At 44.1% G+C, this 16,013-nt stretch overlaps 1 protein-coding gene across 1 annotated transcript in view; it reads left to right on the forward strand.

Annotated features, from left to right (window-relative positions):
* Positions 1 to 16,013, forward strand: part of GLA (galactosidase alpha) — an 81,810-nt gene that overhangs the window by 51,802 nt on the left and 13,995 nt on the right. The window contains exons 3-4 of the mRNA XM_073558780.1: positions 10,370 to 10,547; positions 15,071 to 15,162. Of these exons, the coding sequence (XP_073414881.1) occupies positions 10,370 to 10,547; positions 15,071 to 15,162 (270 nt within the window). The remainder of the gene's footprint in view (positions 1 to 10,369; positions 10,548 to 15,070; positions 15,163 to 16,013) is intronic.

A 16,013-nucleotide genomic window follows, 5' to 3' on the forward strand; every position in this document is an offset into this window, starting at 1 on the left:
CATCGTAGACGACGTTTGTGGATCCACCCCATCACAGCCAAGAGAATGACGCGTGGGGTCTATTCTACACTCTGCATGGACCTTCGACGAAACCCGGATAAATTTTTTGGATATGTTCGGATGAAAATGGAGAATTTTGATTACTTGGTGGAGCGCATTGCACACCTCATAAGAAAAGCGGACACCTATTGCCGCTTCTCTGTTTCACCCGCAGAGCGTCTGATGGTGACTTTTAGGTAAGCCACATTTATTGGATGCGATCGCATCAGAGCACACTTTCACTGCAATCTTGTTGGTGGTAGTTTGTATCTCCAAGTGTTATAGCTGAGTTTTGGTATGTAATGCTGTGATTTTAAACTAATTGATTGTTTTTTAATTCCCCACAGATTTCTTGCAACTGGAGAATCCCTTTCGTCACTGCATTTCCAGTACAGACTCGGGATTTCCACCATATCTGGAATAGTGAAGTACACATGCCGTGCACTGTGGGACTCCTTAGCTGAAGAGTTTTTACCAGAGCCCACAACAGAGAGGTGGATTGAAATTTCAGAAAAGTTTCAACAGATATGTCAGTTTCCCAACTGCTTGGGCGCTGTGGACGGGAAACATATCCGCATTGTAAAGCCAGCCGGATCGGGATCGGAATATTTCAATTTCAAGAAATATTTTTCAATTGTCCTCATGGCCATCGCTGACGCGGAATACAAATTTATTGCTGTTGATATTGGGGCCTATGGCCGCTCCAATGACTCTCAAGTTTTCAAACTGTCTGCCATGGGGCGTAAACTGTATGGAAACACCTTCCAGTTCCCACCACCTAGACCGCTGCCGCAAACATCTGGTCCACCTATGCCATTTGTCTGTGTAGGGGATGAAGCCTTCCAGCTGTCAGAACACCTTTTGAAACCGTACTCTAGCAGAGGATTGACAAGAACAAAACGCATTTTTAATTACCGCCTCACAAGAGCAAGAAGAATGGTTGAATGTACCTTTGGTATTCTGACAGCCAAATGGCGGGTCCTATTGACTGCGATCAACCTCAAGACTGAAACTGTGGACGAGGTGATCAAAGCTTGCGTGGTACTCCACAATTTTGTTATCTGCAAGGAACCCATTTCCATTGAGGACACCTCTGAAGAAACCACCTTGCAAGATTACCATGACATTACCACTAGAAGTTCTGTGACGGTTTCAGTAATGAGGGACAATTTTGCACTATACTTTGTCACCTCAAGGCAGAGTACACTGGCAGGATGACAGAGTGAAAGATTTGTGCACTAACCAAACTTGTGTACCTTCTGTACCAACAGTATATACCTTTGCCAACCAAAGTTGGCTATCTTGTCATGGTCTTACTATTTTTAGCTTTAGGCCACAGGTGTGTACCTGGTTGTGTTTTATGCAAAGTATTTCACCTTTTAACAAAAGTTGTGTACATTGTTAGGAAATCACCAACAATAAACACAACTTTTTAGGTGAAATACTTTGCTTCAAACACAACCAGGAACACAACTGTGGCAAAAAGCTAAAATTTACCCACAGTTATATACCTGGTTTTGAATACCTTTTGACCTTTGAAATACTCTGTATTTAACCTTTTTTTTAAACATATTTCGCCGCAGAAAGAAATGACAGACAACCAGTGTAAACAATAATTTAACTTTTATTTAAAATATTTTTTTTTTGTAAACTGTTTTTAAAGTTAAAAAAACTTTTTAATAAAGGTTTGAAACCAACTGGGCATTTTTATTACAAAACACATCATAAATCTGTGTAGTGTGGGGTGGAAATACTGCTGGAGGGGCTGCGGGACACTTCGACACTGGGAGTGTGGAGAGAGGATTGGGATCGTGGTGGGGAAGGAACAGTTAGAAGTGATGGTGTGGAAAAAGCTACAGAATGGGTGGACATGTGGGAGGCAGAAGAGGTGGTGGGCGGTGGAGTGGAGGGTTGGGCAGGGACTGTAGGAGCAGATGTTGATGGCAAGTTGTAGGGGGAAGGAGTTTGGTACGGGGAAGGAGTTTGGTACGGGGCAGGTTGCTGGAAGTGGGGAGATGTCTGGTACTGGGGAGGTTGCTGGTACTGGGGAGGTGGATGGTATGTAATAGGAGGGGGAGGATGGAAAGTGGCTGGAGGGGGTGCAGATGTAATAGGAGGGGGAGGATGGAAAGTGGCTGGAGGGGGTGCAGGTGGAGGAACTACAGTGGTGGGAGGTGGAGGTTGGGAGGTAACCTGCTGTAGAGCACCGTGGCACGAATGCATTACATGCATCTGCTGGGTAGGAGATAGCGTTTCCATGCGCTCCACAACAGACCTGAAAAAGGTGTGGTTTGGCAAAGATCTTGCTTCTGAATGCATGGTTTGCAGAAGTGTCTTCACCTCCAGAATGCTGGAGTTGATCTGCTGAAAGCCTGCGGAGATTTGCTCTGACAAGACTTTTAGACAGTTCTGGAAAGATGCATTCAGATGCAAGAACTCTGGCGCATAAGTCTTTTCCTGACCCCTCTGCCGCTGCCGCCCAGTACCCGCAGGTGTACTAGAGGTGGCAGGGGCAGAAGGGTGGGGTAAAGGGAAAGCGATCTCCTCACCAGCAGCTTCATGTAATGTAGGCGGCCACGATGCTCCTGTGCTGGTGGATGGGACAGAGGGGTCGAATGTGTGGGAAGACTGGGAAGGTGCAGATGTACCGGGGCGGTCGAAGTGTCCCTCGGTGCCGGTCTCCTCAGGGATCGCCTCAGAAGGGTCCAATCGTGCAGGCTCCCGAGTGCTGCTCACTGTGCTGTAGAATAAAGAGAAAAAAAAACAATTAAAATAGTGACATGGTATGGCCCTGGCTGAAAAAAAAAAGTTACATCTAACATTTTTTTTCACATGTGGTGTGTAATATTTACCTTCTGGTGACCATTGTTTCCCGGAGGAACGACAGGGCTTGTGCGTACTTGTACTTGCTCCTGCGTCCTCCAGATCCACTCGGGGCCCGCATCTCTTTATTGAACTCCTTCTTGAAACGATCCCTCACAGACCGCCACCGATTCACAATTCTGTTCCCTGAAACGAGAAAGGAGTGGTTAGTATACAACATCAGTGTTTCCCAAACTCCAGTCCTCATGGTCCCCAGGGGTCATGTTTTCAGGATTTCCATAGTAAATAGAAATCCTGAACACATGATCCGTGGGGACCACGAGGACTGGAGTTCGGGAAACACTGGTTTACATCAAGCAACCGGTACTGTATATACTTACGCTCTTTAATCTGGGCCCGAGCATCGAGGTCCTCCCAGCGGCCCACAAGGAGCGAACAGATTTCCTCCCAGAGTCGTCGGGTAACGATCAGGTCAGCGTGGCGGCGGTCAGCCATATTCCAGAGCGGCTCCCTTTCTCTGACGAGATCGATGAGGTGGTCCACATCGATTCCTCCATCCTCACCGTCAGAGTCGGGAGCACGCTGTGAAGGCTGTTAAAGAAAAAGACAAAAATAACATAATTAGCCTCCACAAAAGAAATGAAATAAAAAGTGCAAAAAAACAAAGCAAAAATATTTATACTTACACGCTGGTGACCGCCGCGTTGCTGTCGCCGACGACCCTGGAAGGCACTGCGAGGACCTCTTGGCCGAGCACCAGATTGGGAAGACTAGAGAAGAAAACAAAAAATGTTATGTCTTTGGATGTAGGCATTTGTTTGCTGTGTGTGGTCTGCAGAACATTGTTTTCTATGTGTTGTGTGTAGTGTGATGTTGTGTTTCTGCGTTTGATGCAAAAAACTTACCAATTGTGAGCCCACTCCAGGTGTCTGTCCACCCCTTCCTTCTTCTTCTGGGAGCTCCTCTTCATCTTGTGATTCCTGTTTTGAAATAAAAGGCAATGAATAGACATATATTACAGAGATGATGGATTTTGGAAATAAAAACTTACCGTCAAACGCTGACGATGCGAGGGAGGGCTCCCAGAAGAAGATGTGCTGTCTTCCTGCTGGCCAGACTCCATGGCTGTGGGTGGTGTTCCTGCTGCTGCCATTGCTGCTGCTGCTGCATCTATTGGGCGGCTGTTGAATAAAGATAAACAAAGGGCCAATGAATATCTTGATATTCCATAGCCCTAGTTTGGAGGAATGGGGGATTTGATAATTACCGTCTCTCATCTGCTGCTGGACTCCCCTCCCGTTGTTCTGCATGCTGCTCCAATTGGGGTGGTGCTGCTGCAGATTTCTCCTGCGCCTGGTTGCTGTCTTGGGTGGCATGTTGGGTGTGGCTGAGGGTCCCACTGTCTTGCTTTTATATGTCTTGTGGGCAGAGCTACTGAGCATGCTCAGACCAAAAAAACCGGATCCGGCCACCGGATCCGGCTGTCGCCGGATCAGGCACATTGCGGCGCTCATAGGCTTTCATTGTGTGAAAAAGCCGGACATGCCGGATCCGGCGTGTCCGGCTTTTTCGCCGGAGACAAAAAACGTTACAGTAGCCGTTTTTTCCAGACGCCGGATCGCGACACATTGCCGGATCCGGCGAAAACAGGATGAAACGCATGGCCATCCGGCTCGATCCGGCTCTAATGTAAGTCAATGGGGGGGAACCGGATCCGGCATTGCATTTCGCCGGATCCGGTTTTTGTCAAAAGCGCCGGATCGCGCCTGACGGTGAAAACCTGATGTGTGAAAGAGGCCTAAGGTGTTGAATGTAAAAAAAAAAACAACATATAGAACATACAACATCCAGAACATACATATAACATACAACACATAACATAGAGTACGTACTTACCGCACACACCTAATTCCCCGAAGCCATCGATCACCTGTAATAAAAATAAAATAAACCAACCTATACTTACCTTTCCGTTGTAGTCCAATTAATAAGGAGGGTCCCACAGCGATCTCCTGTGGAGAGCTGCCACATCAGCTGATGTGACTGCTCTCCAGGGGCTCCAACAATGAAATGACAGGCGGAGGATTAGCTGTGTATCCCTCCACCGCTGTGAAAGAGGTCCTGTAACCCTAGCCCTAACCCTAATTCTCACGCAACATTGCTGTAAAGTGAGACTTTGAACTCAGGTAACCTCAGTGATGGACTGCAGGAGGCATTGTCTCCTGTCAGTTCATCACTGGGAGGCCCCATAGAGCAGTGACATCACCTGATGTCACTGTTCTAAAGGGAGATCGTCGTGGGACACTCGTTATTAATTGGACTGCGTCAGACAGGGACTAAACGGTTTATTATTTTTCGTTTTTTTCTAGGAGATGAGGGCGTTGCTTGGATCTGGGAGTTAAATAAAAAGATGAAAACCGTGTTGTTTTATTTCATTAAAAGACTTTATTCTTATGTGTGTGTTTTTTTTTTTTTTAACATTTTACTCTAAGATTAATAATGGATCGGTGTCTTATTGACGCCTCTCCATTATTAACCGGGCTTAATGTCACCTTTCAATAGCAAGGTGACATTAACCCCTTATTACCCCATATCCCACCGCTACACGGGAGTGGGAGGAGAGTGGCTAAGCGCCGGAATCGGCGCATCTTATAGATGCGTCATTTCTGGGGCGGCTGCAGGATGGTATTTGTAGCCAGGGGGGCCAATATCCATGGCCTTCCTAGACTATGAATATCAGCCTGCAGCTGTCTGCGTAGTCTTTCTGGCTATAAAGTATAGTTGGACCCCACGTCATTTTTTTGGGGGTCCCCCTATTTTTATAGCCAGCAAAGGCTATGCAGACAGCTGCGGGCTGAAATTCATAGCCTGGGAAGATCCATGGGTGTTACCCCCTTCCCAGGCTACAAATATTGGCTGTTGGCTTTCCCCCTCTGGCACAGAAGATTGCGCGGAAGCCACGCCATTGGTTTTTCATTTTTTTTTTTTTTTAATGAAACATTGTTCATTAATAAACATGGATATGGATATATCTATGGAAATATCTATTGATATATCTATAGATAGATATATGGATAGATATATCTTATCTATCCCATATTTATCTATCATCTCTCTACAGTGCCTTGCGAAAGTATTCAGCCCCCTGGAACTTTTCAACCTTTTCCCACATCATGCTTCAAACATAAAGATACCAAATGTAAATTTTTGGTGAAGAATCAACAACAAGTGGGACACAATTGTGAAGTTGAACGAAATTTATTGGTTATTTTAAATTTTTGTGGAAATGCAAAAACTGAAAAGTGGGGAGTGCAATATTATTCACTGTCTCCATCCATCCCTCAAGATGGCTGGACCATTATTGTAAATACACCATTGTAAACACACACCTGTACTTTGTATCTCCCCCACCTCATTGTAGATTGTAAGCTCTCACGAGCAGGGTCGTCTTATTTTGCTTTAATTATTGTATTGTTAATGTTATTACTTATGACGTGTTTTGAAACTTAAATTGTAAAGCGCTGCGGAATATGTTGGCGCTATATAAATAAAGATTATTATTATTCGGCCCCTTTAACTTAATACTTTGTTGTGCCACCTTTTGCTGCGATTACAGCTGCAAGTCGCTTGGGGTATGTCTCTATCAGTTTTGTACATCGAGAGACGGAAATTCTTGCCCAATCTTCCTTGGCAAACAGCTCGAGCTCAGTGAGGTTTGATGGAGATCGTTAGTGAACAGCAGTTTTCAGCTCTTTCCACAGATTCTCGATTGGATTCGGGTCTGGACTTTGAATTGGCCATTCTAACACCTGAATACGTTTATTTATGAATCATTCCATTGTAGATTTTGCTTTATGTTTGGGATCATTGTCTTGTTGGAAGACAAATCTCCGTCCCAGTCTCAGGTCTTTTGCAGACTCCAACAGGTTTTCTTCAAGAATGGTCCGGTATTTGGCTCCATCCATCTTCCCATCAACTTTAACCATCTTCCCTGTCCCTGCTGAAGAAAAGCAGGCCCAAACCATGATGCTGCCATCACCATGTTTGACAGTGGGGATGGTGTGTTCAGGGTGATGAGTAGTGTTGCCTTTACCCCAAACATATCGTTTGGCATTGTTGCCAAAAAGTTTGATTTTGGTTTCATCTGACCAGAGCACCTTCTTCCACATGTTTGGTGTGTCTTCCAGGTGGCTTGTTGCAAACTTTGAACAACACTTTTTATGGATATCTTTGAGAAATGGCTTTCTTCTTGCCACTCTTCCATAAAGGCCAGATTTGTGCAGTGTATGACTGATTGTTGTCCTATGGACAGACTGTCCCACCTCAGCTGTAGATCTCTGCAGGTCATCCAGAGTGATCATGGGCCTCTTGGCTGCATCTCTGATCAGTCTTCTCCTTGTTTGAGATGAAAGTTTAGAGGGACGGCCGGGTCTTGGTAGATTTGCAGTGGTATGATACTCCTTCCATTTCAATATGATCGCTTGCACAGTGCTCCTTGGGATGTTTAAAGTTTTGGAAATCATTTTGTATCCAAATCCGGCTTTAAACTTCTCCACAACAGTGTTACGGGTCTGCCTGTTGTGTTCCTTGGTCTTCATGATGCTCTCTGTGCTTCAAACAGAACCCTGAGACTATTACAGAGCAGGTGCATTTATACGGAGACTTGATTGCACACAGGTGGATTATATTTATCATCATTATTCATTTAGGACAACATTGGATCATTCAGAGATCCACAATGAACTTCTGGCGTGAGTTTGCTGCACTGAAAGTAAAGGGGCCGAATAATATTGCACACCCCACTTTTCAGTTTTTGAATTTCCACAAAAATCTAAAATAACCAAGAAATTTTGTTCAACTTCACAATTGTGTTCCACTTGTTGTTGATTCTTCACCAAAAGTTTACATTTGGTATCTTTATGTTTGAAGCATGATATGTGGGAAAAGGCTGAAAAGTTCCAGGGGGCCGAATACTTTGGCAAGGCACTGTATCTATCCCATATCTATCTATCTATTAGTGTGTGTAATGGAGTGTGGGTTGGACAAATGTAAATGAGGTGGTTGGACAGAAATGACATCACAAATCTTTTTTTACAAAAAATTTGTATGCGTTTTTGTATGCTTACAAAAACATACAAATCCGCAGGCAAAAACGCATCAAAACCGCACCTGTGTTTCTGCCAAGAGCTGCGGTTTTTGTGTGGAAAAATCTGCGGGAGAATCCGCACGCCAAAATGCAACATGCTGTGTTCGGCGCACACGGGAGCACCTTCAAAAGTGCGCAGCGCACGCTAAAATCCTACTAGCACACGGCCAGCGCATGATCTGCGCACCCTATGCTAAAGATAGGGTGTGCAGATCGCATGCGTCCATGTGCGATAGTAGGTGGCGATGACCGGATGGGGCGGGCAGGGAGCCAGCAGGGGGCGGGGCTTAGCGGCGCCGTGCGCTGCATGGAATAAACGCTAGTGTGAAACTAGCCTTAGACATGAGAGCAAAACTCCACCAAAATATCAAATATAAACACATCCCAGGAAATCATTCCTGGGAAATGGAGGGCCTGAATGTAAAGTTCCAAAATTGAATTTTTAATGAGACTTGTATATTAAAAATTAGACTTACAGTTCAAACAAGGAAAACAGTAAGTAGCGTGTTACAATTGACAAGTATCTTTGTATGAATTAGTATATAACAAGGAGACAATTCAATATATGGGCGTCCCTTTGAAAAAGCTCAGGTGAAACAGCGTCATCGGGGTGGTAGCCTGTAAGGCACTGGTCGCTGTGTAAGTATACCCTTATGTAATTTATAAAATCTTTCATTTCATTGCTGTGACTTGACACTTCTTGACATACATTGCTTGCTGATAGCTTGGACAATCCGGTGAAGCTGCTAGAGAAAATGGTAAAGGGTTCAGAGGCTGTCTTCAGAGTAAAAGGGGGGTACTGTGAGGAAGGTATAACAAATTCTGGTTTGTATTACAAGTGTTTTTTACTCCTTACTGCTCTGTGTGGAAAACAAGATAATCTTGTAGTTATGTTCAATTTTAATGACTAACAAAAAATAAATGATGTTACAAAGCTTCTATTCCATATATTTATATACATAAATCAAATATAAGTCCTTTATTCTATTCAATGTAGACATATACAGTTTATATACACATTCCTCAGCATTATGATTGCACCACCAAGAAGGAAAAATCGTGGACTTAGGGAAATCACAGGATGGAGACATGTTAATGATATGCAAATGAGAAAAAAATGGAGATAACATTTTCAAAATGTGTTGATTTATTCAGTTTCATGTCTGAGTGCCATACATGGATTATACACGCGTTTACACACCCTGGCTGCCATCAGTGAGGTTATTAATGTTCTGCCGCTGAATGCACTTGGGTAAATCATCAAGAGCCTCTGCCGGAAGCTCCTGTGTAATCACCAACCAATGACATCTCCAATGTGCTCCATGGAAACAAGTCCAGAGACCCTGCTGACAGCTCCTGTGTAATCACCAACCAATGACATCTCCAATGTGCTCCATGGAAACAAGTCCAGAGACCCTGCTGACAGCTCCTGTGTAATCACCAACCAATGACATCTCCAATGTGCTCCATGGAAACAAGTCCAGACCCTGCTGACAGATTCTGTAATCACCGACCAATGACTTGCTCGATGGAGACAAGTCCAGAGGCGCTGCAGCCATGGGAGCATTTATAAGCCATGCAGGCTGTAAACAGTAGCACAAGCAACATGCGGCCCGGCATTTGCGTGTTGAAATACTGCAGCTGGGACACTTTGATGTTCCCTCATGGAGGATTCATCATGGTGTTACCAGGCCATTCTCCAGCTAGCCTTTGAGAGCGCTAGGCATGATATTAATGGATCACCTGTAGCTGGATGTCTGGCTCCTCGCTCAGTGTTTGATGCCTTGGGCTCGTTATGTGACATCTCATTTCAGGTGCCGTACAGAATGGATGACTATGCATCATTCTTCAAATCTGGTGAGACCTAGTGGACAACACCATGAAGAGGCCTTAACTAGGGAACATCATATTGGTCCTGCTCCTGGGATTTTGGTGTGAGGTGGCATAATATATGGTAGCCGGGCCGGACCCCTCTGGTATTTTTAGGTACTTTGATAGCTCAGAAATAAATGTGCTCCCGAGGATGCAACGTCTCCGGACATTTCTCCTATTGAGGACATTTAGGATGTCAATGGCCAGTGATCATATAGGAGCTGTCAGCAGCGGTTCTTGATGATTTGCACAAGTGCAATTAGCAGCAAGACCTTCCTCAGACAACCATTAATGACCTCAGTGACAGCAGCTGAGGCAGGAGGTGCCGGGATTACTGAGGGAGACCCAGACTCTAGATAAATTGAGATGTTATGAAAATGTTTCCATTCTTTCATCATTTCCATAATTCCACACCTTTTTTATTTATATTGCAAGAGACAAAGTTCCCAAGATGTTCGGAGATCACTCTGTTTGTCGTCATCCCCCCAGGTCCATGCTCGTGGATTACTGCTGGGAATATACCAGGACGTGGGGAAACAGACATGCGCTGGATTTCCAGGGAGCCAGGGCTTTTATGAACTGGACGCAAAAACCTTCGCTGATTGGGGAGTCGATCTGCTCAAATTTGATGGTTGTAATTATGAAAGCCTGGAGCAGCTAGAAGATGGTGAGAGAACGGAAATATTGTATCATTCTAATGTTCTATCTAGAGGACTGTGAGAGAGCAAAAATATTGTATCATTCTAATGTTCTAGAGGACGGTGAGAGAGCGGAAATATTGTTTCATTCTAAAGTTCTAGAGGACGTGAGAGAGCGGAAATATTGTTTCATTCTAATGTTCTAGAGGACGGTGAGAGAGCGGAAATATTGTTTCATTCTAATGTTCTATCTAGAGGACTGAGAGAGCAAAAATATTGTATCATTCTAATGTTCTAGAGGACGGTGAGAGCGGAAATATTGTATCATTCTAATGTTCTAGAGGACGGTGAGAGCGGAAATATTCATTCTAATGTTCTAGAGGACTGTGAGAGAGAAAAAATGTATCATTCTAATGTTCTAGAGGACGGTGAGAGAGCGGAAATATTGTTTCATTCTAATGTTCTATCTAGAGGACTGAGAGAGCAAAAATATTGTATCATTCTAATGTTCTAGAGGACGGTGAGAGCGGAAATATTGTATCATTCTAATGTTCTAGAGGACGGTGAGAGCGGAAATATTCATTCTAATGTTCTAGAGGACTGTGAGAGAGAAAAAATGTATCATTCTAATGTTCTAGAGGACGGTGAGAGAGCGGAAATATTGTTTCATTCTAATGTTCTATCTAGAGGACTGAGAGAGCAAAAATATTGTATCATTCTAATGTTCTAGAGGACGGTGAGAGCGGAAATATTGTATCATTCTAATGTTCTAGAGGACGGTGGGAGAGCGGAAATATTCATTCTAATGTTCTAGAGGACTGTGAGAGAGAAAAAATGTTGTATCATTCTAATGTTCTAGAGGACGGTGAGAGAGCGGAAATATTGTATCATTCTAATGTTCTAGAGGACGGTGAGAGCGGAAATATTGTATCATTCTAATGTTCTAGAGGACGGTGGGAGAGCGGAAATATTCATTCTAATATTCTAGAGGACTGTGAGAGAGCAAAAATATTGTATCATTCTAATGTTCTAGAGGACGGTGAGAGCGGAAATACTGTATCATTCTAATGTTCTAGAGGACGGTGAGAGAGCGGAAATATTGTTTCATTCTAATGTTCTAGAGGACGGTGAGAGAGCGGAAATATTGTATCATTCTAATGTTCTAAAGGACGGTGAGAGAGCGGAAATATTGTATCATTCTAATGTTCTAGAGGACGGTGAAAGAGCGGAAATACTGTATCATTCTAATGTTCTAGAGGACGATGAGAGAGCGGAAATATTGTATCATTCTAATGTTCTAGAACAGCGGTTTTCTACCTGGGGGTCGAACGACCAAAACACAGTGATCGCCTAAAGCCATCGGAAAATACATATTTCCAATAGCTTTAGCTGCTGAGAAGTCATGCTACCGTCTGCAGCAGCGCTATTCAGCTAGAACGGACGCCGTTATGGATGCGCGTTCCAAACCGAATGCCTTGCATCACCCGTCCGGGGCCTAAGGGGCGGGGGGAACGCTCCACAGTCCATAGCAGCGCATTACATGTGTCCGGCGCTTGCTGATGTCATCAGTGGGCGGACGCAGCAAGCGCTGGAGGACAGAAGCCTAGGAGGCGTAGAGGCAAGAGGCAGAGAGCCAAGAGAGCCTGCGAGACAGCCTGCTGGTGTAAAAAAAAGGTTAATAATGTAAAAATTACAGTTTTAAAGTAGCCACAAAAATTATTTTTTGGTTTGGGGTCACCGCAACATGAGGAACTGTATTGCAGGGTCACGGCATTAGAAAGGTTGAGAACCACTGTTCTAGAAGATGAATTCTTCAGAATGTCCACCGGTAAAAACATCCAGAGAAGGCTGTAAGAGAAGCCTTCTGTGAGGTTGTGAATGTGAACGGAAACCTCCTGCAATGGCCCCTGTTCTGCTGATTGGGGAGAGTTTTCCTTTTATTTCCGTCCATTGTAAAGTTCTGCCCCAGATCATGAAGAAGCACAGAACATGGGAGGAAAAGCACACGCCCGAAGAGGAATTTGAAGGAGGATCTGCTTCTTTATTACCTGGGGCACCACTTCTGGACAGAAGGAAGGAAAGAGATTCCCAAACCAGCGGAGCAGCAGCAATTACACAAGGTTTTAATCTGTGTAAATGAAAACTAATTCCAGGGACATGTCCAGAACCTGTAACGGCGTGGTCTCATCCCTCAACACATCGGATGAAGGAGTATTTGCACTAAAAACGCACGCGTCTTTGTGGGAAAAATACAGCACACAATATTTACATTTTTAATGCGTTTTTACTGTTTTTTTATGCTTTCATTTCAATGGGTAAAAAGACTGGAAAAACAAAGAATTTACTTAAGAATCACATGGTTTAAAATGTGCAAGTTAAAAAAACAGCATGTGCATAACATGTCAGAAATCTCATTTATTTTGCTTGTACTGTTAAAGCTGTTTTATGCATGAAAAAAACATTTTGAAAACAAATGCTGCAAATACTCTGTGTGCACTAGCCCTAATCTTCCTCATAATTATTATTTCATAAATTAATAGTGCACATGAAAATACAAAACTCTGTAATTACGAGAGAACTCTGCTTCTTTCTCCTCTGGGACGGATCTTTCCCCCCTCAATTCATGGGTAAAACCTGTATACAGTGATAAAAGACATTCATATTATTGAGTTAGGAGAGCACAATTGGTGATTATAAAATTTTATAAGGGGAGGAGGAGCTAGAGGCAGACAGACATCCTGCTGCAAGTTCTCCTGAGGTTGAAAGAGCTAGAGGCAGACACAGCCATTCTGCTGCAAGTTTTCCTGAGGTAGGAAGAGCTAGAAGCAGATACAGAATTTCTGCTGCAAGTTCTACTGAGGTTGGAAGAGATAGAGGCAGACACAGCCATTCTGCTGCAAGTTCTCCTGAGGTGGGAAGAGCTAGAGGCAGATACAGACATTCTGCTGCAAGCTCTCCTGAGGTTGGAAGAGATAGAGGCAGATACAGACATTCTGCTGCAAGTTCTCCTGAGGTTGGAAGAGCTAGAGGCAGATACAGACATTCTGCTGCAAGTTCTCCTGAGGTGGGAGGAGCTAGAGGCAAACAGACATCCGGCTGCAAGTTCTCCTGAGGTGGGAGGAGCTAGAGGCCGACACAGCCATTCTCCTGCAAGTTCTGAGGTGGGAGGAGCTATAGGCAGAAAGACATTCTGCTGCAAGTTCTCCTGGGGTGGGAGGAGCTAGAGGCAGACAGACATTCTGCTGCAAGTTCTCCTGAGGTGGGAGGAGCTTGTGGCCAACATACATTCTGCTGCAAATTCTCCTGAGGTAAGAGAAGCCAGAGGCTGACACATTCTGCTGCAAGTTCTGAGGTGGGAGGAGCTAGAGGCCAACAGACATCCTGCTGAAAGTTTTCCTGAGGTGACAGTAGCTGGAGGGAGAGACAGGCATTCTTCTGCAATTTCTCCTAAGATGGGAGGAGCCAGAGGCCAATACAGACATTTGGCTGCAGTTCTGAGGTGGGAGGAGCTAGAGGCTGACACTGACACTCTGCTGCAAGTTCTCCTGAGGTGGGAGGAGGTGGTGGGAGACACAGACATTCTACCGCAAGTTCTCCTGAAACAACAGGAACAGTTCTCCGTAGAAGCACCAACTGTCATCTATTGTTTCAGTAATGGAAAAATCTGTATTCACTGAGGCAGATTTTACTCGTGTATTGAGAATAAATGATCAATCCAGAATGAGAAGGAAGCAGATTTCTCTGATAAGATATATTGCAAAGTTTAATACTTTCACATGAGCTATTGGTTTAGGATTTTTAACTGATTTTGGTGATGTGCCTACCAATCTATTATGTCCATGAACTGTCCTAATTCTGATACTTCACTCCCCTCTGCAGTGGGTGCCATCCTTGCCATCAGCTTTCTTGTACCATTTTTTTTGGAGCTGGAGCTTCATTTCCCAGATTCCCCGTGTCCCACACTCCGGTCCCCCGTATCCCACACGACACCTCCCCCTGTGTCCCACACACCGCCCCCCTCCCCCGTGTCTTCATCCCACCTTTTATGCTGCCCCTTTCTTTTGTTTTCTCTTTAATTCATTTCCATAAACCTTTTTTTGGCCAGGGATATGCAAATCATTGCAACTATTTGAGGGTATCTGTTCTTTCTTCAAACCAATTGTCTCGCTAATCCGAATACCACACCCCATGGGCGTGAGGAGCATGATTGGCAGCACGTCACACGCCGTCATATAATATGATCAGTGAGACGATTTGTCTTTGGGAGATGGCGCCCCTTTGACCAGACGAGGTATTGGAGGTATCCAGCCGTCTAGGACGCTTGTCCCGCTGTTTCCGTAGTGTCCGCAGAGCACATGTGGAGCAGAATGTCGTTACTGTGCGGCTCTGCAGTGACCGATGCTGGGACAGGAATATGTTGCTACGACAGGGACCCGTACATGAGGACTCACTGAACACTAGCCTTTCTCCAGCTCTGTGTTTCTTACCTGTCACATGAAGCCTCTGCTGTGGGGTTATAACCAACTGTTGCCTTTTTCTTGTGTTTTTGCAGGTTACCGCCGCATGTCTATAGCATTGAACCGTACAGGGAGAAATATAATGTATTCTTGTGAGTGGCCGCTTTATGCTCGTCGTTTAACAAAGGTATGTGAAAAATGACTCGAAAGAGGTCTCCTCTAATGTGACACAGCCTAGGTGAAATGTGGAAGCCACGTTCATAGCTGTCATCGATGGCAGTGGTGGATCAAGGACGTGACGGGCAACATGGGCCTCCCATTCTGTCCATTAACCCTTCACACCGCAGCCCATTTTCGTTTCCATTTTTTCCTCCCCGTCTTCCATTTTTTCCTCCCCTTCTTCCCCTTTTTCTGTCCACATAGACATATGATGGCTGTTTTTTGTGGGATGAGTTGTAATTTTGAACAATACGATTCCTTTTACCACATAATGTACTCGTCAAAAATTCAAAATGCCGTGAAATTGTGAAAAAATACACAATTCTGACATTGTTTTTTGGGAATTGTTTTTAGAGGGCACATTTTGTGGTAAAAATGACCATGCGATATGAATTTCCTCATCAATACGATTATAGAGACACCAAACATGTCCAGTTTGTGGAGATGTCACCATTTTCCGAGACCTGGAACATGTTTATTTTTTGACCAAATGACGCTGTATGACAGCTTATTTTTTGTGGGCGAGACGTTTTTATTAGTACCATTTGGGATAGATATGACTTTTTGCAGCATTTTTTGTGGATTTGTGGCAACTAAAAAAAGCGTAATTTTGGCGTTCTTGAATTTTTCCCGTTTACGGTGTTTACCGATTGGGTTAATTGTTTTTAGATTTTGATGGATCTGACTTTATGAAATGCGGCGATACCAAAAGTGTGTTTTTAAAAAAATTTTTTAATAGCTTTATTTCCTCTTGGGGGGAAAGACGGGTGATTTGAACTTATTTGTTTATATTTTTTTATATTCATTAAAACTTTTTTT

The sequence above is a fragment of the Dendrobates tinctorius genome, unplaced genomic scaffold, assembly GCF_039654945.1.
Source record: "Dendrobates tinctorius isolate UK_male_01 unplaced genomic scaffold, ASM3965494v1 ptg000258l, whole genome shotgun sequence".
NCBI classification, from domain to species: Eukaryota; Metazoa; Chordata; class Amphibia; order Anura; family Dendrobatidae; genus Dendrobates; species Dendrobates tinctorius.